Below are 24,978 nucleotides of genomic sequence, written 5' to 3'. Positions count from 1 at the left end.
ATCCTTACGATTTTCTTGCACTGTGAAACTCATCCGTTCTTTCTGACGCACTCTTTATAAACAACTTTTCTATGTTAAAGTGAAACTAAGTTGGTAATTTCTAGTTTCGGCTTCACTTTGCGAGACGCGACGTAACAGTAAAAACAGCTGATACATGGCATTTAACATATTAACAAGCTGGATAGAAAGTCACTGGCGACAAACCAACATCAGCCATCTTCAGAACTAGTCAAGAAGGTAAATTACCAACTTAGTTTCACATTAACATGGAAATATTGTTTCTATAACAATTTTAAGTGATATTTTATCTCTTAAAGTAGGTAACGAAACGATCTGAAAATGTTTCTGGATGCTGAAATTTGTCTGTAATTGATATTGTAATAAGAGAGACAATATTGTGATGTGAGTTCACAGTTAACGTCCACGAAATAAAATTCTTTGGGGGAAAAAAAGCTTAACTGTTAAGTAATCAAAATATAAACTTCAATAATTGAGCCGTTCAGAGCAGAAGGCTAATGATTCGATCGTTATTATACAAATTTAAATGGCATGAATATATATTTTGCCTGTAAATGTATATACGAAGAACAGAAAGATTGAGGGAGAGAAAAAAAAAACAAAGAGAAAGTAGGAATTGTATTTTGTATATTATTTATTTGAGCCGTTCAGAGCAAAAGTGGTGTAAGTCAAAATTGACTTACACCACTTCTGCTCTGAACGGCTCAATTTCACTATTCCTCAATAGGCCTTTGTATTTTTTTTCTTTTTCACCTATATACTGTTATTTTAGACAAAACAAATCCCCTCTCTACAATTTTAAAGCATTTTCTTAAAAAGTATGATACAAAAATTTGTCGAGGAATATTAAGCGGGGTTCTTTGAACTTTTGACGAACACTGTACTCTTACAAATTTTATAAAAGCATTTCATGTTTCATTATCTTATTTTCTGAAGTGGAGAATGCTGACCTAGGATACATCTCCCGTTGTCGGCTAAACAGGTTCTAAGTTCAAAACATTATGGTCACTGCAGCTGTTATGTCACATATGACGACAAAACGTACTTAAGAGCTCTATTTACAAACATGTGAGGAAAGATTGCATTAAATGGCAATGAAAATAACTAACAACAAACGAGACTGATAAGATGAGGCGATGACGTAATATGCAGCAGTTTAATCTACTTTCCAACTCTGAATGGGAGTATTGTAAACAGAATCCTCTATTAATACCATTCATATTTCTCGCTTTGTGGTTTAACTATATGCAAGCCTCGAGCACTACTGCTCCAATGAACAAGAATATACTTCCCATGACAAATAAAACTGACCTACCTATGTCTTGGTTTTCGGCTTTTATTAGCGAAAAACATCTACATATAGGCTATAGTGAGGATCACGTAAGAGCAGTTCCTAAAAGGCTTCCGTAATTTGGCAGTCTCTTCAGTATTGCCAACTTATTCCAGATATCACCAAAGAGGGTAAAATCACAGTGACATGTACAATAATAATAATAATAATAATATAATAATATACTATTAACAATAACGATGTCTTGCTTATTTACTTATTTACTACATCTCATCTTTATGTTGGGAGTATTTTCTAAATGGTTCAATAATTTGTGAAAGAGTAGGCCTATATTCTACACCTGGCCCTCTCGCACATTATGTTGGAAATTAGTAGAGTAATATGATCTAATATTAAAATGTATTTTGTCTGACAACATGAAATTCATTGCTTTGATTAAACAGTTTACGATTAACGAGACCTAACCTAAAATGTATTTTGTTTCATCACGTGAAATAATTAGTACAAACTCCGAAAACCGAATGTCACTTTAAAATGTATGTTTAAGAATACTTACTTACTCCTAATAATTTTGCTATTTTAGTTACAATTGCTGTCTCCATGCGCATTTTCTATCGATCACTCAAGTGCATGTATCACACCACATGTTATATTTATTTACGCTTATCTGACTATAATCTTGAATTGTAACCACAACACATAAAATAGCTATTATGTATTAATATAATTCTGATTTTAATTAATTATTAGTATGTTCGAATTTCACTAGTTTCCAGTAATCGGCTCAGAAATCTAGAACAATTTGAATTTCATAATTTCCACTACCGACAACAGCTATTCCTGCTGCCAACATAAGTTAGAAAATCACTACCGTATCGAAATTCGAAACGAAGTTGGCAAAACAAAATTCAACCTACAAACCATAAAATCACCATAATCTACTAGCATATGTAGTAATGGGGGAAAATGGTTAGGTTTCACCCTTAGGGTATTCAGTAAGCTGACCCGGACTATAGTTCATCTACCAAGATGGACATCCTCAGACGATAATCAATGTGTTCTAGACGAGACATAATTTGAAACTAAGAAATAAAATAATGGAAGAATGTTGACACTTCAATAATAAGTTTTATCGAACATTTATATGTGTATCTCTAAAATAAACTAGGCGATAGGTAGCAACCTTGTCATAATCCATCCGAAAATGTTGCCCCTTTTTTACTCGGGATATTGAATTACTATACAGGGCGTAAAATACCTCAGGATAATGTAATTTAGGTTAATCTACATCGAGTTAACCTGATATCCTTATGTCCGAAACGTAAGAGTGGAAAGTTATTGATGGGCGAACTTTTAAATTGAGAGAGGCATTATAGACGTATTTCTACGTTTTAGGACATTGTGGTATGGTACATTATTTAAAATGCTGCATTTTGTGCTGTTCCAATTAGTTCATTTCATAATTAAGTACACACTCAGTAATTACAAAAGACAAATTATCAAGTTTGTCCTTCTTATGGATTCCATGAATTGTAAATTCATATTAGGTATCGGTGCCAGTTCTCTTTCCGACTTCAATGAAACACTTGGTATCTTGTCAGTTTCAGGTAACATCCGGTAAACACGCGAAAACACACAGCTACATGGAATCCTTCGATTTGGAAAACGTTATCTATATTCCTCAACAGCAGCCAATGCATTGTCATCACAAAATCCATAAACAAAAAGCACGTCCGAATATTCACTATGCGAATACACTAATTAAATGTCTAATGAACGTGTATTCAGTTGTGTTGTGCAGGCGTTGCGGTGCCCACATGGTGTCGTGTGCAAAATATCTGACGTAACACGGCAGTACAGTACACTGAACCGCAAGACATTCCAATATTTCTCCCCAACATCGGGCATAAGTATATCAGGTTAAATCGATATAGGTTAACCCAAACTACATGTTCCTGAAGTATTTTTACATTCATCCTGAGACACCCTGTATACATTTAATAGCATTAGTGATAATGTATTTACATTAGTATTTTAAAATTCTGTAGGACCTAAAACGCCTAAATGAACGATGTACTCCTATAAATGCCTAAAAGTTATGTTTCTATATGAAAATCGCCTTTTTAATATTTGGCGTATATTTAAGATAAAAATACCGGTACTTAAAAAATGCAAAAATGTCCCCAAAATTGCAAAAGTGCTATTTAAAATGTGTATATATATCTTACAGGCAAACACTGATCTCAGCCCACCGCTGTGGAGTAACTGTTAGCGCGTCTGGCCGTGAAACGAGCAGGCCCGGATTCAAATCCTGGTTGGGACAAGTTACCTGGTTGGGGTTTTTTCCGGGGTTTTCCCTCAACCAACTGTGTAACTTACGGCGTTGAACCTCGGACTCATTTCGCCATCATTAATTCACATATTATCATCCATACAATAGCCCGAGTTAAGATCACGATGAGGCGGAGACTACTGTATTTGTACAAGAGCGCGGCCGTTCGGCTATCCAATCATTCACAGGATAGGAGTGGTACGACATTAAGCCTCAGGCTGCAGTTAAGCCTTCGAGTCCCTCCTCCGTACAAGGTAAAAATAAACAAAACAAAAAAACACTGATCTCGCAAGTCCATTCCATATTGGTCTTAGAAGGAGAGGAAAAAAGATTTTACCTAATTTCCTGGAACCGAAGTTAGTTTGGAAAAGTCCATCCTAGCATAAAAGGGTGGTAAGTTCACATATCATCATCCATATAATAGCCCGAGTTAAGATCACGATGAGGCGTAGACTACTGTATTTGTACGAGAGCGCGGCCGTTCGGCTATCCAATCATTCACAGGATAGGAGTGGTACGACAATAAGCCTCCGGCTACAGTCAAGCCTTCGGGTCCCTCCTCCGTACAAGGTAAAAATAAACAAAACAAAAAACGCTGATCTCGCAAGTCCATTCCATATTGGTCTTAGAAGGGGAGGAGAAATGATTTTACCTAATTTCCTGGAACCGAAGTTAGTTTGGCAAAGTCCATCCTAGCATAAAAGGGTGGTAAGTTCACATATCATCATCCATATAATAGCCCGAGTTAAGATCACGATGAGGCGTAGACTACTGTATTTGTACGAGAGCGCGGCCGTTCGGCTATCCAATCATTCACAGGATAGGAGTGGTACGACAATAAGCCTCCGGCTACAGTCAAGCCTTCGGGTCCCTCCTCCGTACAAGGTAAAAATAAACAAAACAAAAAACGCTGATCTCGCAAGTCCATTCCATATTGGTCTTAGAAGGGGAGGAGAAATGATTTTACCTAATTTCCTGGAACCGAAGTTAGTTTGGCAAAGTCCATCCTAGCATAAAAGGGTGCTAAGTAGGTTGTTCAGGTTAGGCGAGAGCTTACAAATTAGTTTTCGTGTATACGAAATGAAACTGACCAATCAGCAATCAGTCTCTTTTACTGATAGAATCTGATTCTTCAGTTCAGCAGGACTCTTTAACAGCACCAGTTCTTTGTACATAAATTCAACCTAAATGGAATATTTACTAAAATTAAAATTATTATTCTTCATTGTTCTATATACACTTTTACCATATATGTAATCACTGATTAATTTTACAAGTTGTAAAGGCCTTGTAAAGTTAATCAGTGACTTACACAGTAAAGAACTTTTAAAGTTAATCAGTAAAATTATTCATAGTTAATTTTATATAAACTCCTAAAAATCCTAAATCTCTCTCTTTTAGCAACTAGAAATCCGTTCCCTAGCTATGCTGTTGTATTAGTCTATTTGTAAACGTAGATACTAGTGTCGTGCATTTCGTGCTCTATGTTCGGTTCAAGTTTGTCGAGCGTGACTAGAACTGAAGTCTGCTTTGATGAAGCGGATCTGTCTCGCTCGCTCGGCCTTGCCACTTGTATGATCTGTGACCTTTAAGTTCGCTGGCCTCTCCTACACTCCTCTCCCAACCCTTCATGATTTTAGCTGAGTAAGGATTTTAGAACAAATCTTGTGAAGTTTTATTTAGATGTAAGGACAGGTAATTTTTATTACAAAAAATATTATTAAATTTCTACGAAAATATACGTACATATATGTACATCACATTAGGTTTTTAAAACACATGGCAGTTGTTACTATACCAATTACCGAAAGAAAATAGCTATAATTACATTCTTCACATAATATTCAAATAAATCACAGTTGCTCGGTAACAATAGGCCTATCTGAGGACTATACGGATGATGAAAGTATCACAGGCATTATGTTCGATTCAAGTTAGTCGAGTATGACGAAGTTTGACATTCGTAGATGTTTGCTCTGCAGAAGAAGACCTGTCGTGTTTGTTCCATTTTGTTATAAAAATATTCGCTGTCCTCCACCCCACCCCTTCATGTTTTAGCACAGACCTTGCGATTAGTTTTTCACATAAAATAAGACGAAGTTTGTAATGTCTTGGTTGCCTGTCTCATATTCGAACACTGCAGGACATTATTTTAAACCGCTTAAGGATTTGAGCACATATCTTGCAATTAGTTTTTTTTTTTTTTTTTTTTTTCATATGGTATAAGATGATGTTTTAATTTCCTCTCTCATGTTTGAACTTCGCACATACTAGTCGATACTTTGAACATATTCGTTTTCTCAATATACTTTGTTTGATTTATTTATACGTATATTTATGTGAATGTTCAGTCACATTAATAACAAGAAAAATTACCTATAATCATTACTGTGCGTAACATCGCAAGATATGTGCCTGATATCCTTAAGGCGCGTCTCCACTATTAAACATTTAACAACAACATGTTAAATGTAACATGTTGAATTTAACATGTGTATGGACATTTCAAGTCTCAATTGACTTAACATGTTAACTAAGTATGTTGAATTTTACACTTTTATCATGTTGGCGTGTTTTCCAGCAGAAATGGAAAACATGTCAAGTCAATTCATTTGCTCGTGCAGCGTCGGTACAGTTCGGCTAAGTTCGTACAGTTTCCATAGCAACAACTATAAGGTCTGATTTTGTGGCGCGTATCTTGATCATTTTTATACTATCATTGGTCCTTGGTGTTGGCTGTAAGTTGTTGGAAATAATGGAGTGGACGAAAGAAAATAAATTAGAATAAAATTAATGCACTGATGGAAAGGCCTTGTTTGTGGGATGTGTCTGCAAAAGAATACATGGGCAAAACTATGAAGGCCGACTGTTTTAGAGAACTGGGATTATTATTTAACTATTCTCGAGAATACAATAGACAGTTTTCGCACTCTCATCGTACGCTAAACGTTAATGCTATGTTGACGTCAGTAATGGTCGTATTTGGTGATGTATGTTAACGTTCATAAAACTTCGGAAAGAATAATTATACGATATTACCCACTCCTTTAACATCTATCATGTCGTAGGTCCTATGATAATCAATCGGGCTGTAATTTTTTCATTTGAGATGAAATGGCTGCTCTTAAATTGTGTCTTTCTTTGATGTAACAGGAAGTATTTTTGCAGCATTATATTAAAATCGTGTTCTGACATTCTCAGCAAGTTTTTGAATCCAAATCGATACTGTATTCAACTTTACAGTAAGCTCGTTTAGAATGTATCCTGCATAGTGTCTTTTACTAAGATATTGCCGCATCCACATTCTCATTTTCTTCCTTTTCAAAGCCTTGTAACAAGCAATAGAGGCAATTACAAAAGTCATATCATCATCATCATCATCATCATCTGAGTCCATTCTCCAAAGTTTGAAAATAAAACACTATTTATATAAAAATCTCATAGACTGTTTATGGTGGACTACGCAAAGAAAGTCAAGTTTAACATGTTTAACAGTGTGGACAAAGTGTTAAATGAAATTAGCATTAACATGTTCAATCAACATGTTGGGATGTTAACGGTAAACAATTTAACATTTAACATGTTGTTGTTAAATGTTTAATAGTGGAGACGAGCTTTTACGCAGTTAAAGCGTAAAAGCTCAGAGAGAAGAGGAACCAAGGAGAAAGGCACCGAACGTATGTAAGGAAGGGGAAAGGTTGAACAAACGCAAAGGAAGCTTCGATTCTACAAAGACTCGGCAAACATGAACCGAACATAAGGCCTCTTACCAGTTAATGGACTCTGTTATTTTAGTTTACATGCTTCACTTCCACATATATATTGGGATGCCTATGGATTAGGGAGAAGTTTGTAGTAAAATATCTTGATATCCTCTCTCATATTCGAACATTGCACGACACTAGTAGACACTGTCTGTAGACATTTAGATACGTGTGGAACGTTCTAGTTTCGATTTAGAAGTGCAAGTGAAGTGGTTGGGGCAGCTCATTTATAACTTTAAAATTTAGTGAAATTTTTAAACACTCTCAGTAATCCGGCACTCCTGTGCAAGAAATAATCGGATTAGTAAGAGTCTACTGTAATTCTTCCTTGTAAGAGACCCCAAGTCAATTGCATCATTGAGCAATAAAATGCCAAGGAAGACTGGGAACGCTGAAAAAAACAATCATTAAGCTACCAAAGTCTTCCTACTGTCAGTGCGATCTAGAGGAGGTAGTTTTCTTTGTCCTAAAATAAAGGTCTTATGCACTCATAAAAGTAGGTCTTGTCATCGGCTTCAGAATAAGGTAATGGGGGTTGGATTTCATGCTCCACTAGCAATGCATAGTACGCAAATTCTGAGCAAGTCGTCATTTAAAGTAGGCCACGACACGTTTTTCTGCGCCTGGCGTATGACCCGTTTTGGGTCCGTGCCATCGGGACCATGCCAGACGTCCGTCTGTCTGTCGCCTGTTGTAAGTCATCTTCACTCAAGTGATGGAATTCACTTCAATCCAGAGCACGGGAAGAGGTGATTGTGGGTGATGGGAGATTACTCTTATTTCAAGATCCATTAGTTGCCAGAATGTTATTTATGTTCACTGAGATATAAAACAGAAAAATATCTTAAAATAAAATTTATCAAACACCATTATATTACTGATACCGCTTCTAGCTACAAACAGCGAACCTGGGTTCAACCTTGGCAGCAATTTGGGAATGAAACTGTCTCTCGCCGGGAATTTAGGCTATGTGTCCTTTTTATGAAGCATTTAATACGTCACTTAGCAATCCCTCTACTCACAGTCACAGCCCGTTATACAGGATGCATATAAACTATCTCCCAAACTTAGTAGGATGATAGATGTTAAATTATGTTTCCTATAAAGCAATTCTTTCGCCGGTGGGCGAGTAGTTAACCTTTCTGCCTTCCACGATGGCGCTTCGGGTTCGACCACCACCTGGGTTATGAAGAAATTCGTGTAGAGCAAAGCAAGCGCGAGGGGTTTTCTAAGGATTCTTCCGTTTCCTCTCACCATCATCCCACCATTACTCCACAATCACCTTCCATCCTGCGAGGTCCCGAGTTAAAAAAAGTTCCTGTCAACAGATAAAACTGAGGCGTCCCCTGGAACAGGAACTTAACTAAAAAATCTTGAATTTGTAATACAGGGCATAGCATTTCAGATCTGGTATAACAACATTGCGCAGAACGAGATTCAAATTTTTCTAACGGCGCTGTGTTTGTTGGAGGGAAATAATATTTTGTAAGGAGGGAAATGTGTTATTGAGATTCAATTATATGCTGGAAACGGAAAAACGACATAAGTTAACGTACGTTAAGCTGTTATCCTCAATTTTACGAATGACAAACTATTATGGAAAATGTATAATTTAATAATAATTAGGAACATAAAATCCAGACGTTTGAGATGGGCAGGACATGTAGCACGTATGGGCGAATCCAGAAATGCATATAGAGTGTTAGTTGGGAAGCCGGAGGGAAAAAAGACCTTTAGGGAGGCCGAGACGTAGCTGGGAGGATAATATTAGGATGGATTTGAGGGAGGTAGGATATGATGGTGGAGACTGGATTGATCTTGCACAGGATAGGGACCAATGGCGGGCTTATGTGAGGGCGGCAATGAACCTACGGGTTCCTTAAAAGCCAGTAAGTAAGTAAGTATAATTTAATATCTCCTGTTAATCCTCCAAGTTTGGAGATTAGTTTATATAACTTACAACCCATATAGGCCGCCCGAATTGGTAAACTTCTGACATTCGTAAACACGTGATTTCTCGAGATAACTCCACCAATCAGTCTTCATAGTTGAACAGATAGCACGTTAACCTCCTAAAAAAATTCCGTGTTTGGTCCCCGGGCGTGACTTTTCTTTTATTGGAGTCTATTATTATATCTTTGCAGTTTGAACGTGTGTTACTCAGAATAATGTTTCTTGAATACATGTTGGGAAAATTATGTAGCCTTGAAAAGGGCTGTTTTTGGTGTGGCTACATTCAATATACATACAAATAATTTCTCTTGTCACCGACTTCTTGTAATCAGGTGGGAAGATGTACAGTAATTGTTAATACTCACGGAAGCAAATTATACAGTTAGATTAGTTGGAGACGCTCGAATTTTCGTCTGGCTGGCGTAACGTTTATGTTAACAATGGAATATTAAATAAATAATGTGTACGAAAGGGATAACTACATAAATTTAATTACCGATTTTTTAAACTTGCTGAAACTTTCCTTCTGGAGTGTCAAAATGGCTTTAGAAAAGGAAGATCATGTGTAGATCCATTATTTAGTATCAAACTATTGTTAGAAAAAAAGAATAGAATTTAATTTAGAAACCCATATAGCTTTTATTGATTTTGTGAAAGCTTTTGATAAAGTCCGACGAGACCTTTTATTCGACATATTACAAGATAAAAATATTCCAAATTTGCTATTACAAAATATAATAGAAATCTACACAGACAGCAAAATAAGTGTCAAAATAAATAACTGTATATCCGAAAGAAAATTAGTTAATAATGGAGTTCGACAAGGTTGTCCACTATCACCAACTTTATTTAATATTTATATAAATGAAATTATTTTAAAATGGAACCAAATCTACACATCAGGAATCAAAATAACCAGTGCTCTAACATTAAATACCTTACTCTATGCCGATGATCAAGTCATAATTTCCAATTCAGAGGATAATTTACAAAGAGGATTGTATACATTAAATAAAATATTAAAAGATTTTGGGATGGAAATTTCAGCACAAAAATCAAAAGTAATGGCATTTTTAGGACAAGACCCAGTCAGAAGTAAGATAATACACAATAACCAATGCCTCGAACAAGTGCAAAATTTCAATTATCTGGGTTGTGAAATATCTTATCAAAATGAAAAAGGTGTGAACAAGAAAATTACCAAATTTACACAAATTCTAGGAATAATAAACAATACAATAAAAGCTAAATTAGTACAAAAGTCTACAAGAATAAAAATATATAATACACTAGCATTACCCTCCCTTTTATACGGAAGCGAGATTTGGACATTAAAGAAAAAAAGACATGAACAGAATCAAAGCAACGGAAATGAAATTTTTCAGGAGGACAGCAGGATATACTCTTTTAGACCGAAAAAGGAATGAAGAAATTTTAGAACAATTAGAAGTAGAGTCAGTAGAAGAAAAAACCAGCAGATACAAATTCAATTGGCTAGATCATGTAAAAAGAATGGAAAATTCAAGAATCCCAAAAATTATGATGCAATATAAACCTGGAGGACATCGTCGACCAGGAAGACCTTTAAGAAGACTGCTAGATGGGGCCGAAACAGGTCTAGAGAGGCCTAATTCGTGAAGGATGATGATGATGATTTTTTAAACAACTTTTGTAACTTTCTGAACGAAAGTAAAAATATAGCTCATAATATGTTTGATCTTCATAAGGTTTTAACGTCGAAAACGCGTATCATAGCCAATACACCACGAGGTGTGGACAGAATCATTCGTTCGGGAAAACCCTGTCAAAGCTAGTAGTTAAAAGTAAAATTGGCATAGTCACTTCGAAGTATTTTATCGTCAGTTGATTAAATTATCATTTAAGTGTATATTATATTATGTATACTACAACGACAGACTTTAATAGCACAAATCCTTTTATCAAAGCTAAAATGTCGTGACCCCCCCCCCTCCCACACTTGTGGAGCAACCCTTAAATGCAGCGATGTCAGATTTACCTGGAGGTTTCGCCACACTGTAAATGCGTTTTTAATCAGCTAATTTTGCACGTTATTACACAAACTGAGAATTTTTTCAAAAAATGATAAAATTCTCAGAGTAAAGAAATATTTTTCGGTTTGTTCTTCGCGTTGATATCATACCACTCATACGTCTCAATACACAATAGTTTTACCATAAATGGGATTCAAACTTCAAACACTCTTTTTTTCGGCTAACCCTTATTCAAATACCAAAATGACATTTGACTTTTTGGTTACTTACAACCTAAGATTCTGTTCTTAAAATTAATGCAGTTATACTCCGTTCACTCTGTATAGCCTAATTACGTAAATGAGATGCAGATAACGCCAGATTCGTTCTAAAGTCATGGGAGGGAAAGCAGTGAGTGTAATTAAACATAGTACTTACTTACTTACTTACTTACTTACTTACAAATGGCTTTTAAGGAACCCGAAGGTTCATTGCCGCCCTCACATAAGCCCGCCAGCGGTCCCTATCCTGTGCAAGATTAATCCAGTCTCTATCATCATATCCCACCTCCCTCAAATCCATTTTAATATTATCCTCCTATCTACGTCTCGGCCTCCCCGAAAGTCTTTTTCCCCTCAGGTCTCCCAACTAACACTCTATATGCATTTCTGGATTCGCCCATACGTGCTACATGTCCTGCCCATCGCAAACGTCTGGATTTAATGTTCCTAATTATGTCAGGTGAAGAATACAATGCGTGCAGTTCTGCGTTGTGTAACTTTCTCCATTCTCCTGTAACTTCATCCCTCTTAGCCCCAAATATTTTCCTAAGCACCTTACTCTAAAACACCCTTAACCTATATTCCTCTCTCAGAGTGAGAGTCCAAGTTTCACAACCATACAGAACAACCGGTAATATAAGTGTTTTATAAATTCTAACTTTCAGATTTTTTGACAGCAGCTTCTCAACCGAATAATAACACGCATTTCCCATATTTATTCTGCGTTTAATTTCCTCCCGAGTGTCATTTATATTTGTTACTGTTGCTCCAAGATATTTGAATTTTTCCACCCCTTCGAAGGATAAATCTCCAATTTTTATATTTCCATTTCGTACAATATTCTGGTCACGAGACATATACTTTGTCTTTTGGGGATTTACTTCCAAACCGATAGCTTTACTTGCTTCAAGTATGATGAAAAATAGCTGTTCAGCATGACTGCTATGACGACGGTTCTCAGCTGGCCAATTTTTCTTTCCATGAGTGTACAATCTTAGAAAAATGCTTTGTCGCAAAGATATAAAAAGTCCCAGAAAGGAGGCAATGCGCATGATCAGAGGACGAGCGATCTGACTCACAAGAGAAGAATTAGTTAAGGTAATAAAATTACAGGGTGATCCGTTTGGGCATGTATAAAAAAAACTCCGTAAACATTTACCACTGAACTGTTTTTATTTAAACTTTGTGCATACAACACTGAAAGATGCGAGATTCCTCAGAGCTCAATATGACCCTCATTGCGCACCCTGCACAACTTATAACGGTGATGCAATTCAGCCCATCTCCGTTGTAACATAAGAGGGGTGATTTGTTGAAAAGCTTGAGTAATTTTTACTCTCAGATCATCAATGTTCCTGGCTTTCTGTGAATAGGCAATTTCTTTAACAAAACCCCACACGAAGAAGTCAGGAAGGGTTAGATCTGGGGAGTTTGGGGGCCTGCTTCTCGTACTGGGTTTCGCCTGCAACCTCCTGCATGTTCATGTTTTTTTTTTTTTTTTTACATAAAACCTAGTTCTATAAATTTTCGATTCCACAACATTATCGAATCGTATTTAGGTACATGACGCACACCATACTCACGTCGAAATTCCCTTTGAACTCTTTTAAAAATCACAAATTTAGCACACTAAAGAACACATTGTGCCCGCTGTTGATCTGTAGTAGCCATTTTAATCATCTACGATTTTCATTTGCCCTTTCAGATTATGCATTGTTGATTGTCATATATGGAAACTCCCATCTTTTAATCGTAATATAACCAGCAAGACATTTTTCCTACTATCATAATAACTTCATACGTGATAATAAATTAATATTATCCATACCCAAACGGATCCGACTGTAGTTTTGTTTCGTTGTATGTCTGTGCGACAAAACTTTTTTCTAAAGCTGTATATCCACTAGGGAATTTAGAATGGTCCGCATCTCTGAAACATTGGACATAACTATCAACAATAAACCTCTACTAGAAATATCAACAACCAAATTTCTTGGGTTGCATATTAATAATACAATATATTGGAAAAATCATATCAAAGAAATAACCCCCAAACTTAGCTCAGCATGCTTCGCAATTAGGTCGTTACAACAATTTCTAAACAGCAGTATCTTAAAGACAATATATTTTGCCTATTTCATTCCATTATGTCCTACGGAATAATATTTTGGGGAAATTCTGCAGATAGTAAAAATATATTCTTATTACAAAAAAGAGCCATTAGAATAATAGTTGGAGCAAAGGCTAGAGAATCATGTAGATTATTTTTTTAAAAATTAGAGATTCTAACCTTAACAAATCAATACATATACTCTACAATAAATTTCCTCTTATGTAATAAAGAAAATTTTCCAACTAACTCAGCCATACATAGTATAAATACCCGCAGAAGGAATGATTTTCATACGCCATCATCAAATTTATCATGCTTTCAAAGGGGAGTACGTTACATGGCGATAAAAATGTTCAATAGTCTTCCTGAAGACATTAAGTATCATAGCCAAAACCCTGCATTATTTAAGGTAGAAAAGGTAAAGGTATCCCCGTAACATGCCATGAAGGCACTTGGGGGGCATGGAGGTAGAGCCCCATGCTTCCATGACCTCGGCACTAGAATGAGGTGGTGTGGTCGGCACCACGCTCTGACCGCCTTTTATCCCCGGGAAAGACCCAGTACTCAATTTTATAGGAGGCTGAGTAAACCTCGGGGCCGTTCTGAAAGTTTGGCAACGAGAAAAAATCCTGTCACCACCTGGGATCGAAAAAACTAAAAAATTACTTAATATTTCACACTTTCTATTCTGTAGATGAATTCTTGACATTTCACAGTACTGTGTAAATATTATAATACTATTAAATGGTAAACATATTACATTATATAAAATATTGTTATTAAGGTATTAATTCTGTACATATTTCATATTTGCATTTTATTGTTAAACGTAAGAATTGGACATGCAAATTAAACTTCAGGAAACTCCCTGTAAAGTTAATTTGAATAATTTCGAGGGAAAAATTGTTCCGGGGCCGGGTATCGAACCCGGGACCTTTGGTTAAACGTACCAACGCTCTCCCACTGAGCTACCCGGGAACTCTACCCGACACCGATCCAATTTTTCCCTCTATATCCACAGACCTCAAAGTGGGCTGACAACAGTCAAGCAACCAACATTTGAGTGCACACTAACTCTGTGTGACTTTAAATTGTGGCTTTCTGTTACATACAGTGACGTGTATTATGCAAATTAAACTTCAGGAATAACTCCCTGTAAAGTTAATTTGAATAATTTCGAGAGAAAAATTGTTCCGGGGCCGGGTATCGCACCCGGGACCTTTGGTTAAACGTACTAACGCTCTCCCACTGAGCTATCCGGGAACTCTACCCGACACCGATCCAATTTTTCCCTCTATATCCACAGACCTCAAAGTGGGCTGACAATAGTCAAGCAACCAACATTTGAGTGCACACTAACTCTGTGTGACTTTAAATTGTGGTTTTCTGTTACGTACAGTGACGTGTATTATGCAAATTAAACTTCAGGAATAACTCCCTGTAAAGTTAATTTGAATAATTTCGAGAGAAAAATTGTTCCGGGGCCGGGTATCGCACCCGGGACCTTTGGTTAAACGTACTAACGCTCTCCCACTGAGCTACCCGGGAACTCTACCCGACACCGATCCAATTTTTCCCTCTATATCCACAGACCTCAAAGTGGACTGACAATAGTCAAGCAACCAACATTTGAGTGCACACTAACTCTGTGTGACTTTAAATTGTGGTTTTCTGTTACGTGTGTGACTTTAAATTGTGGTTTTCTGTTACGTACAGTGACGTGTATTATGCAAATTAAACTTCAGGAAAGAATTGGACATGTTCTTTATTCTATGCTATAAAGCAAATGTAAGAATATTATGGAACGAATAAATCTATCTATCTATCTATCTATATGTCTATCCATATGTCTATCTATCTATCTCTCTATCTATATGTCTATCTATATGTCTTTCTATATGTCTATCTATCTATCTGTCTATCTATCTATCTGTCTATCTGTCTATCTGTCTATCTATCTATCTATCTATCTATCTATCTATCTATCTATCTATCTATCAATCTATCTATCTATCTATCTATCTATGTCCGCTATTGAGAGTTACTATTAAGAGAAATTTCCCTGTACTACATAAAAATCCCAGTACCAAAAAAAGAAAAATAGTTAAAATTGCAGACGAGAATATCATCCTTAACGGCGCCAACAAAATCAACTCAGCGACACGTTTGCTGCTCAACGGCTGGGTCACAGGCCGAGCCAAAAGGCTGCTTGTTTACACGCCGCACAAACAGTTCGAGCTGCGAGACAATTTAACTTGTGACTCACTCTTATCTAATGCCAATTGAATTATGACGTTTAAATTAAGATTGACGGTCCGAGATAAGCTGGCGACATGCCGTCTGCCGACATGATGGATCAACTAGAGACGTCATTTCTGCATTGATAAGAGCAGACGATCAATGATGAGCGTTGCACGGCTGGCGGCTGCGCCCCTGTGAGCAGAAGTCTGCGTGTCCTATCCCGTTCACACGCTTTTATCAATGGAGCCCGGATGCTTCCAGTTCGCAGTATGGCAATACGAGGCGAGCGTGGGACTGGGATAATAGAATCTGCACAGACGCCTACGTGAGTTCCCTTCCCGGTGCAGGCATGTGACGCAGCAACAATGTTACTATCTTGACCTGCGTTAGGTAACAGAACCGGAAATATCCGGACACAAACAAGGCCTTCGTATCTTAAAGGCAGCGGGCAGTAGTTCTATTGCACTCTATGGCTAACGTATTACTTTTTTTAATTTAATATGCTCAATTCTATTAAAGACTAGCCGTACCCGTGCGCTCCGCTGCTCCCGTTAGAAATAAACATAAAGTAATTACATAATTAAAATAGGACGTTTGATCCAGGGAACATTTGTGTTTGATAGAAGGATAAATCGTTTAATATGTTACTTATTTTAAATTGTATTTAAATAATTAAAAATGCGGTCATTTTGGTCCAGAGAGCAATCATTTGGTGCAATGACAATTCCTTTAACATGTTTGTTAATTATCATTACATGCAACCATAGTTTAATGAAGATTGACATATTTAGTTTTAAGGTGTATACTTTATATTACTTGCTATATGTTTTAGAAGTTACTGTAATAACATAGTAGAATTATGTCCATCTAGAGAAACTACACTTTCCAATGGTGAAATAATAATTAAACAATTAATTAGCTTCCGATATTACTTCATACAAACACAGAAACATTCTCTTAGGCTATGTTTAATAGCTTTCGATTGTTGTTGTCCAAGGCCCCTTATAGACAAAGTCATTTGTTTTTATTTCAGTACAGCGCCTTAGATGGCGTTGTTATTGTTATTTTAAAACTCATTTATCTCATTAAATATCAGTCTTATCAAAATTTTGTATAGAGTAAAACTTATCGGAAATATTTTTAAAGAAACTTTTGTTATGTAATATTTTTCATGAAAGCAATAATAAGCGAGATATTTCGATTTATTTAATTCAGGCCCCCTTATAACACCCTTTTAAATAATGTATTTTGAATGCCATATAGCCTAAAATCTAAGTTACAACGAACTTAATTTATATTCCAATTTTCATGTAAATCGATTCAGCCATTATCGCGTGAAAAGGTAACAAATATCCAGACAGACAGACATACAAACAAAAATTAAAAAAAAGCGATTTTCGGTTTCAGAATGGTTAATTATACATGTTAACACCAATTATTTTTGGAAAATCGAAAATTACCAGAAAAATTTTGGCTACAGATTTATTATTAGTATAGATATGCTCCTGAACTTTTACTATCTATTAAACACACCTTTTTCTAACATAAAAATGTGGACATGAATCCTCTGGGGATGTTTTATTTATGATTACTAGATTTTTAAATTACAAAATGTACAGAAAACAAAAAGTGTTCTGACATATACAGAGAACCGTATGTAATGCCATTTATTTCAAGGGATTATTCTTTGAGATATTTCAAACAAAAAAAAAAAGTTTAATACAGTTTTGCTTGTATTTTTATTTTTTTTCGTAAAAAAAAAATTAAGTATACTCCCTCTGTTCCAAAATATGGTATAGAAAAATGTAATTAATTCTGTTCCAAAATATGGTTTACATTTTGTTAAAGTTCTCAGTAATATAAAGTAACTTTAATACATCTTCTAGATATTTATTTATTTGATAAATTAACATAAGAAAGTCATAAAAGTTAGATACATTTCATTCTGTGTGATATCAAATCAATAAAATAAAAAACAAACATTATTTTGAGAGATGTCAACATAAAAATAGCAATAAATTACAACCCGTTTTTTACGACTGTTGAGCCTTAAGGGTGCTATTCATAGACATTTCGCTACCCCGGGCTACGAGCGTGCTAAACAGGATTCATATCATATCATATATCGCTGAAACTGGTTTATGAATACGAAAAACGTTAGTTCGCTGATCATCCACCGAAAGCCCGCGCTAAGAATGTCTATGAATACGGCCCTAGATGCTCTATTCAAAATTGACAGGGTTGGCGTTACATTTTCTGCAACAGGAACACAACAGCAGGTGCCCATTTGATTTCTGTTCATAATGAACTATTTAAATATTATAGTTTGATGCACTACAGAAGACTAGAAACATTCACAACTGCACTGTCTGATAGTCCCTTCACTACTGAACAGAATACCACACCACGAACCATTTCATGGGCGCATGCACAAAAATCAAACTTGTTTTGTTTATTATTATACCATATTTTGCAACGGAGGGAGTATGAAGCATTTCATAGCCTGTTTTGGGAACGTCATTGATTTAATTCCCAATATTCTTAGCCAGTTTAAGAGAGCAGTGTATTATGATAATAAATTACTGAAAGAATTTTAGTTTTGTCCTTTAAATGTGCAAATGTTATATTTCAAAATTCTTTTCAGAACGAAAAGTTACATTTGTTCTGATCAAATTTCTGCATATTTAAAGAACAAAACTAAAATTCTTTCTATCATTTATTATCATAATACACTGCTCTCTTAAATTTACTTAGCATATTGAAAATTAAATTCATCCCCTTCACAAAACACGCAATGAAATATTTATTTATTCACTTATTTATTTATTCCGGTGTAGTTAAGGCCATCAGGCCTTTCTTCCACAACACCAGGAATACAAATACAATAGAAATAAACAGAAAAAATACACTATATACAAAGAAAAACTACACAAGAGAAAGAGAGAGAAACACTATAAACTATATTTCACATTACAAATTTTTACCTCGAAAATGAAGTGAAAAGGAGCAAAATTGTATTATACTTTTTTGTTTGAAATATCTCAAGGAATAACACCCTGAAATTAATAACATTACCTACGGTTCATCCTATATATTTACAGTCTTACTAATAAATCGTGTATAGTTTTTATACTAGACTTATGCAGAGTTAAGACAGTAAACTTTACTAATAAACCATACAGAAGCGATGGACGTATAAACAGCCTGTAACTATACAATGGGAATTGCTTTGCAGTAGTTATATACACGAAACCCCTTGTTTAAGCGTTGTATATAGGGAAAAAATGGCCGCCCCTTTAACAGCTGTTCGTATCGATTGTCATTTTAAGATGATGTTTACCTTGTAACCACAGAAGAACAAACCAAAGATCATATAATTTAATTTAATTTCTTCCTGTAACCACTACAGGTTGCCATCGACAAAGAGTACCATGATACAATAGAGTAAAAGCCTTGAGGCTTAGTGATAAATTGTTGTTAGAGTGAAAAATAAACAATTTGAATTATATTGAAACACATGATGTTAAACGAAGTAACGTCAAGGAGATGCGAATTAGTCACGGTCCATATGTATGATGCCTGAAAATAGCTATTGAGCCTTTGAGTGCTGCAATTGTTAGATCTCTTAAAATAGGTATTAGAATAATATTGCTGTAGCTTGTACTCTTTGACCAAAATGTAGTGTGGTAATCGATTAGAGCCAGTTGTACTATCGATATTTAACACGCCACACTAGAGCACTCTACCGGATCCAGTAGAGAATCTCAGATATTCTATTACCTTTCGTAACGAAGTAATGACGAAACTATGACGTAGCTGTGTAACAGTTATACTGTTATACACGACGTATGTAGTGATTATTAGTAAGGAATTTACACACGACTTATAAACGAGCTACTCATTGTATAAGACAGTTAAACGTCTGTATATAGAGTTTTTATTAGTAAGACCGTTAGTATTTAGCCTATTTATTTATTTAACCTGGAAGACATAGGGCCATGAGGCCTGCTCTTCCCGTCCATCAATACAATATTAAGAATACAATAAAAATTATAATTACAATTAATATATGAAATTTATAATAATTACAATAAAAAATCAACCAAAATACTAAAACATTACCTGATTAATAAAGACTAGACAGTACTGTACAAGTTAAGAACAGGAAAAGAATTATTTACTGAATTACAAATTAAACGTAGAATAATTACATAGGGATGAAATTGCTGGAGATCGAAATAGGTTATGCTATAGCCTAATAAGAGAACTACTTAGAAGAAGCATGTCTGAGGGAGTCTCAGTTACTGACCAAGTTCCGAGTAAGTTTTTGTTTGAATTGGAATTGTATTTCGAGAGTCACTGGCTAGCAGGTAGTGAGTTCCAGACTCTTGACACGGCTATTGTGAAAGAGAACGAGTATATACAAGGAGGTGCGATGGAATGTATTGTTAGTTTTGTTTCCTGGCGAAAACGTGTGTTCAGATTATGATGGGTAGAATCAAAACGCACGGACCAAGGATGCCTATCCTGATACAGCTATTTTAACCATAATGATGAGAATAGCCAGACCCATTTCTCTAATCACGTATTTATTAGCGTCCTTGGAATAACTGCCGATATCGGTAATACGAATCCTCAGTTCAAAGTGCAATTTTTTTTTCTAATCCAGGCTAGAATACTACTGTAATTGAACATTATATTATACACTCGCTGTCTCCTGATACCCAAGTTCCATAGCTTCAAACCTCATTCCTTCCTGCAGATAATTTTTAATGGTTTACTTTACGACGCTTTATCAACTGCTATGGTTATCTAGCGTCAGAATGATATGAAGGTGATAATGCCAACGAAATAAACCCATGATTCAGTGCCGAAAATTACCTAACATTATTTGCTCTTTAATGCGATGAGGAGAAAACTCGGTAAAAAAACCTCAACCAGGAAACTTATCCCAACCAGGATTTGAACCCGGATCTGCTAGTTTCATGGTCAGGCATGCTAACCTTTTCTCCAAAGAGGTGAACTCCTGCAGACTTACTTACTGGCTTTTAAGGAACCCGGAGGTTCATTGCCGCCCTCACATAAGCCCGCCATTGGTATCTATCCTGAGCAAGATTAATCCAGTCTCTACCATCATATACCACCTCCCTCAAATCCATTTTAATATCTTCCCACCTACGTCTCGGCCTCCCCAAAGGTCTTTTTCCCTCCGGCCTCCCAACTAACACTCTATATGCATTTCTGGATTCGCCCATACGTGCTACATGTCCTGCCCATCTCAAACGTCTGGATTTTATGTTCCTAATTATGTCAGGTGAAGAATACAATGCGTGCAGCTCTGCGTTATGTAACTTTCTCCATTCTCCTGTAACTTCATCCCTCTTAGCCCCAAATATTTTCCTAAGAACCTTATTAATCTCTGTTCCTCTCTCAAAGTGAGAGTCCAAGTTTCACACCCATACAGAACAACCGGTAATATAACTGTTTTATAAATTCTAACTTTCAGATTGTTTGACAGAAGACTAGATTACAAAAGCTTCTCAACCGAATAATAACACGCATTTCCCATATTTATTCTGCGTTTAATTTCCTCCCGAGTGTCATTTATATTTTGTTACTGTTACTCCAAGATATTTGAATTTTTCCACCTCTTCGAAAGATAAATCTCCAATTTTTATAGTTCCATTTCGTACAATATTCTGGTCACGAGACATAATCATATACTTAGTCTTTTCGGGATTTACTTCCAACCCTATCGCTTTACTTGCTTCAACTAGAATTTCCGCGTTTTCCCTAATCGTTTATGGATTTTCTCTTAACATATTCACGTCATCCGCATAAACAAGCTGATGTAAACCGTTCAATTCCAAACCCTCTGTGTTATCCTGAACTTTCCTAATGGCATATTCTAGAGCGAAGTTAAAAAGTAAAGGTGATAGTGCATCTCCCTGCTTTAGCCCGCAGTGAATTGGAAAAGCATCAGATAGAGACTGGCCTATACGGACTCTGCTGTAGAACTCCTGCAGACATTCAAACAAATTGCTGAGCTGGTAGTAGCATTCGCAACGTTTAGGACTCAATTTTTAAGCTGTTGAAAAAGCAAACGTTCTGGGTTCGTAACTATCTCTCCAAAAGCATTGATATTCAGTCCGCTGCCAATGTGAAGTCTATTGTTCTCGTAGGTGGACATCTAGGAACATGCTGATAAGATATCACATTAGTTTCACAGTGGTATAATAATTTAGTGTTAAGTTAAAAAAATGAAAATAAAATAGAGCTACCGAGCGAGTTGGCTGAGACGGTAGCGTTTGAAATTCGCATTCGAAAGGTCCCGGGTTCAAACCTCGTAGGCGGCTAATCTGACTGGAGTTTTTCATGGTTTCCCCTCAGTCACAAACGAAAATACAGGAATAGAAATTTACATACCATAATTCATCACTGCCTCAATTGCCAATAGGTCTATCAAACATTAATCAAAATCTAAAATCAGTTACATGAACACAAGTCATCTACAACACACAATCGAAACAGGAACTCAACAATAGTACGCAACGGCCTGCTAGTATACCCACAAATCCTTAACAAGCAATATGCCCGCAAATGTTGAAGTGTGTATGAATGAACTTAACAAAAACAGTTCTGACCAGCCTAATTACATTATTATTCAGTCGTACTGCAAAGAAAATGTATTAAACCACCCGTTTTATTAATTGCAATGTACGATAACTCGTCGCAATAAAAAGAAAGAACACTACCAAGTTTCCAGACAATCATAAAAATCGTTGCTTATTTTATGGCCCTCTTCATAATATGCGGAAATTTTTCCCGTGTAGGCCTATACTGGCTCCAAGATATGCGAGGATAGTAGGAAAAAAATTGCATGCTCATAATTCCCGCATTACAAAGGAATGATAAGCCCATCTGATGTGAACATATTTTCTCCAAAAGCTGTTCTCGCGAATACAAAGTTTTCCTTGCTAGATACTCGGCATCGAATCCACGCCCTTCCAGTCTGCAGCAATTTCTCTACCGACACACTTTAACCTTTAACATCAGTTTGATTAAGCAATATGGGATCTGGGCTTGCGTGAAATACGTAAAAGGAGGGGGGGGGGGGAGAGGCAAAATTTTGCCAACCCCAGATCGTGCGCAATATAAAGGTTACAACGGGTTCTGGTAGGTGGCCTTGTGATCACAATGTCATGGACAACCCTCACAGCCATTACACAAAGATTGCAATTCGCATGAAATATAATTTCGTCCAATCCCCTCTTCTCCGTTCTTCAATAAATTATGTAGTCGCCATCAATGTGACATAATAATGTGATATAAATTTTCTGTCCTTGACCACAGCTTCAGAATGTCCACCATTTCCGTTCCTTACTTTGCAATCTGCTTATTGTTATGGCAATTTTCCTAAGTTCCTGTCTACACAATATAGGCTATGTATGTATGAATTCGATCACTGATATATTTTTTTAATTTGTTACATGACGCTGTATCAACTGCTATCGTTAGCGTCTGAGTGAGATGGTGTTAATGCTAACGAGATGAGTCCAGGGTCCAGCGCCGAAAGTTAGCAGCATTTGATTTTAATGGATTGAGGGAAAATCCCGGAAAAAACCTCAACCAGGTAACTTGTCCCAACCAGGATTTGAACTCGGGCCCGCTCGTTTCACGGTCAGACGTTCCAACAGTTTCTCCACAGCGGTGGACTCACTGAAGTATTACTAGTCTTATTTGTTGGTAATAAAAATACTTAAATGCAATAATTGAACGTTTGAATAAGTAGACCTAACTAAACATACGCAAACCTGCTCAGAATACAGCTGATAGGTATTTGTTGTCAGTTTCTACAAATCTACAGTACCGTATCGATCACAATATAATTTCATACTGAAATGTGGGAGCATAAGATGGTTATTGAAATTAGGCTATATATAATGGCAGTTTATTTTGAACTGTTCTCATAATTTTCGTGTAGCCTATTTATTTTCGGAAATACCTACGTAGACTTACATTTACACGACAAAATTTGTATTAAAAAAGACGTCATTACAGAGATTTCTAAGAGGTGTGCTATATTTCAAAAATGGAAGTGGTATTTCCAGTTCTACCTACATATACCTACACATCGCATTTCTATCGCATACTTCTAGTCGAGTGGAACAAATAGTGACGCTTCCAAGCAATGTAGGCTAGTTATCTAACCCACTTGCCGCATGCCGGCCGGCAAATTCCAATGCAAAGTGTCAATAAAATGTGAATAAATGTCATTCTTGATGTGAAATACAGTTATGCTGACATCTATTACAACACATAAAGCAAACATAGCAACCACAAATAACATGTGTTACATTTTGAAATCGCGGAAATTATTAGCATGGACATAGAATAAAAATTTGCTCACCGTCATGTTATGTTCAACCAGATATTCCGACGAACACATCGTATAGACGATGTATGCTCGGAGAATCTCCCACGTAGTTTTACTCTTAAAAGAGGCGACATGATCTTCAAAGGTGAGGTCCAATGGGTCGCGAGGATGCTGCTGCGCCGATTTCCCTTCGACTGCTGTGTCATAACCGATGGCACTCGCGGCATGCGTTGATTTAAATGTATTGCAGCCAATAGAGGCAGGAGGGATTGAAAATTTTACACGAACTGAATTAATTCCTTGCTGAGTGATGTGAAAACTGCTAATGCCAAACTTACGATACACATTGGACCTGAATACAGCCCTCAAAAACGCCATTCCTTTCTTGCCAGAAATGTGATTACAATTGTCTTTTTTTAAGTAACCGCGCTCAACAACAAATGTTTACTATTTAAATTATGTCAATGATGCGCCGGAATAAACTCCTTTATTCCTTCCTGCCCCGCACTCGCCTTCGTACGAAACTCCCAGCGGTACAAAGGTTGATCGAGATTACAATTCAAGACTGAAATGATTTTTCTCATACACTCCGTATGACAAATACTTGCTTGCAATCG

At 36.3% G+C, this 24,978-nt stretch overlaps 1 protein-coding gene across 2 annotated transcripts in view; it reads right to left on the bottom strand.

Annotated features, from left to right (window-relative positions):
* slgA (proline dehydrogenase slgA) overlaps nt 1-24,944 on the bottom strand; it is a 315,508-nt gene extending 290,564 nt beyond the window's left edge. Inside the window, exon 1 of one of the 2 annotated variants that reach the window (XM_069815407.1) lies at nt 24,395-24,944. In XM_069815407.1, coding sequence (XP_069671508.1) covers nt 24,395-24,739 — 345 coding nt within the window. In that variant the 5' untranslated portion in view covers nt 24,740-24,944. The remainder of the gene's footprint in view (nt 1-24,394) is intronic. The other variant, XM_069815416.1, reaches the window with a different exon arrangement.
* Nucleotides 24,945-24,978: the final 34 nt, after the last annotated feature.

This window comes from Periplaneta americana, chromosome 2, assembly GCF_040183065.1.
Source record: "Periplaneta americana isolate PAMFEO1 chromosome 2, P.americana_PAMFEO1_priV1, whole genome shotgun sequence".
In the NCBI taxonomy this organism is placed as follows: domain Eukaryota; kingdom Metazoa; phylum Arthropoda; class Insecta; order Blattodea; family Blattidae; genus Periplaneta; species Periplaneta americana.
Note: the sequence above shows the minus strand (reverse complement) of the source record. Positions and strands in the feature narration are given on the sequence as shown.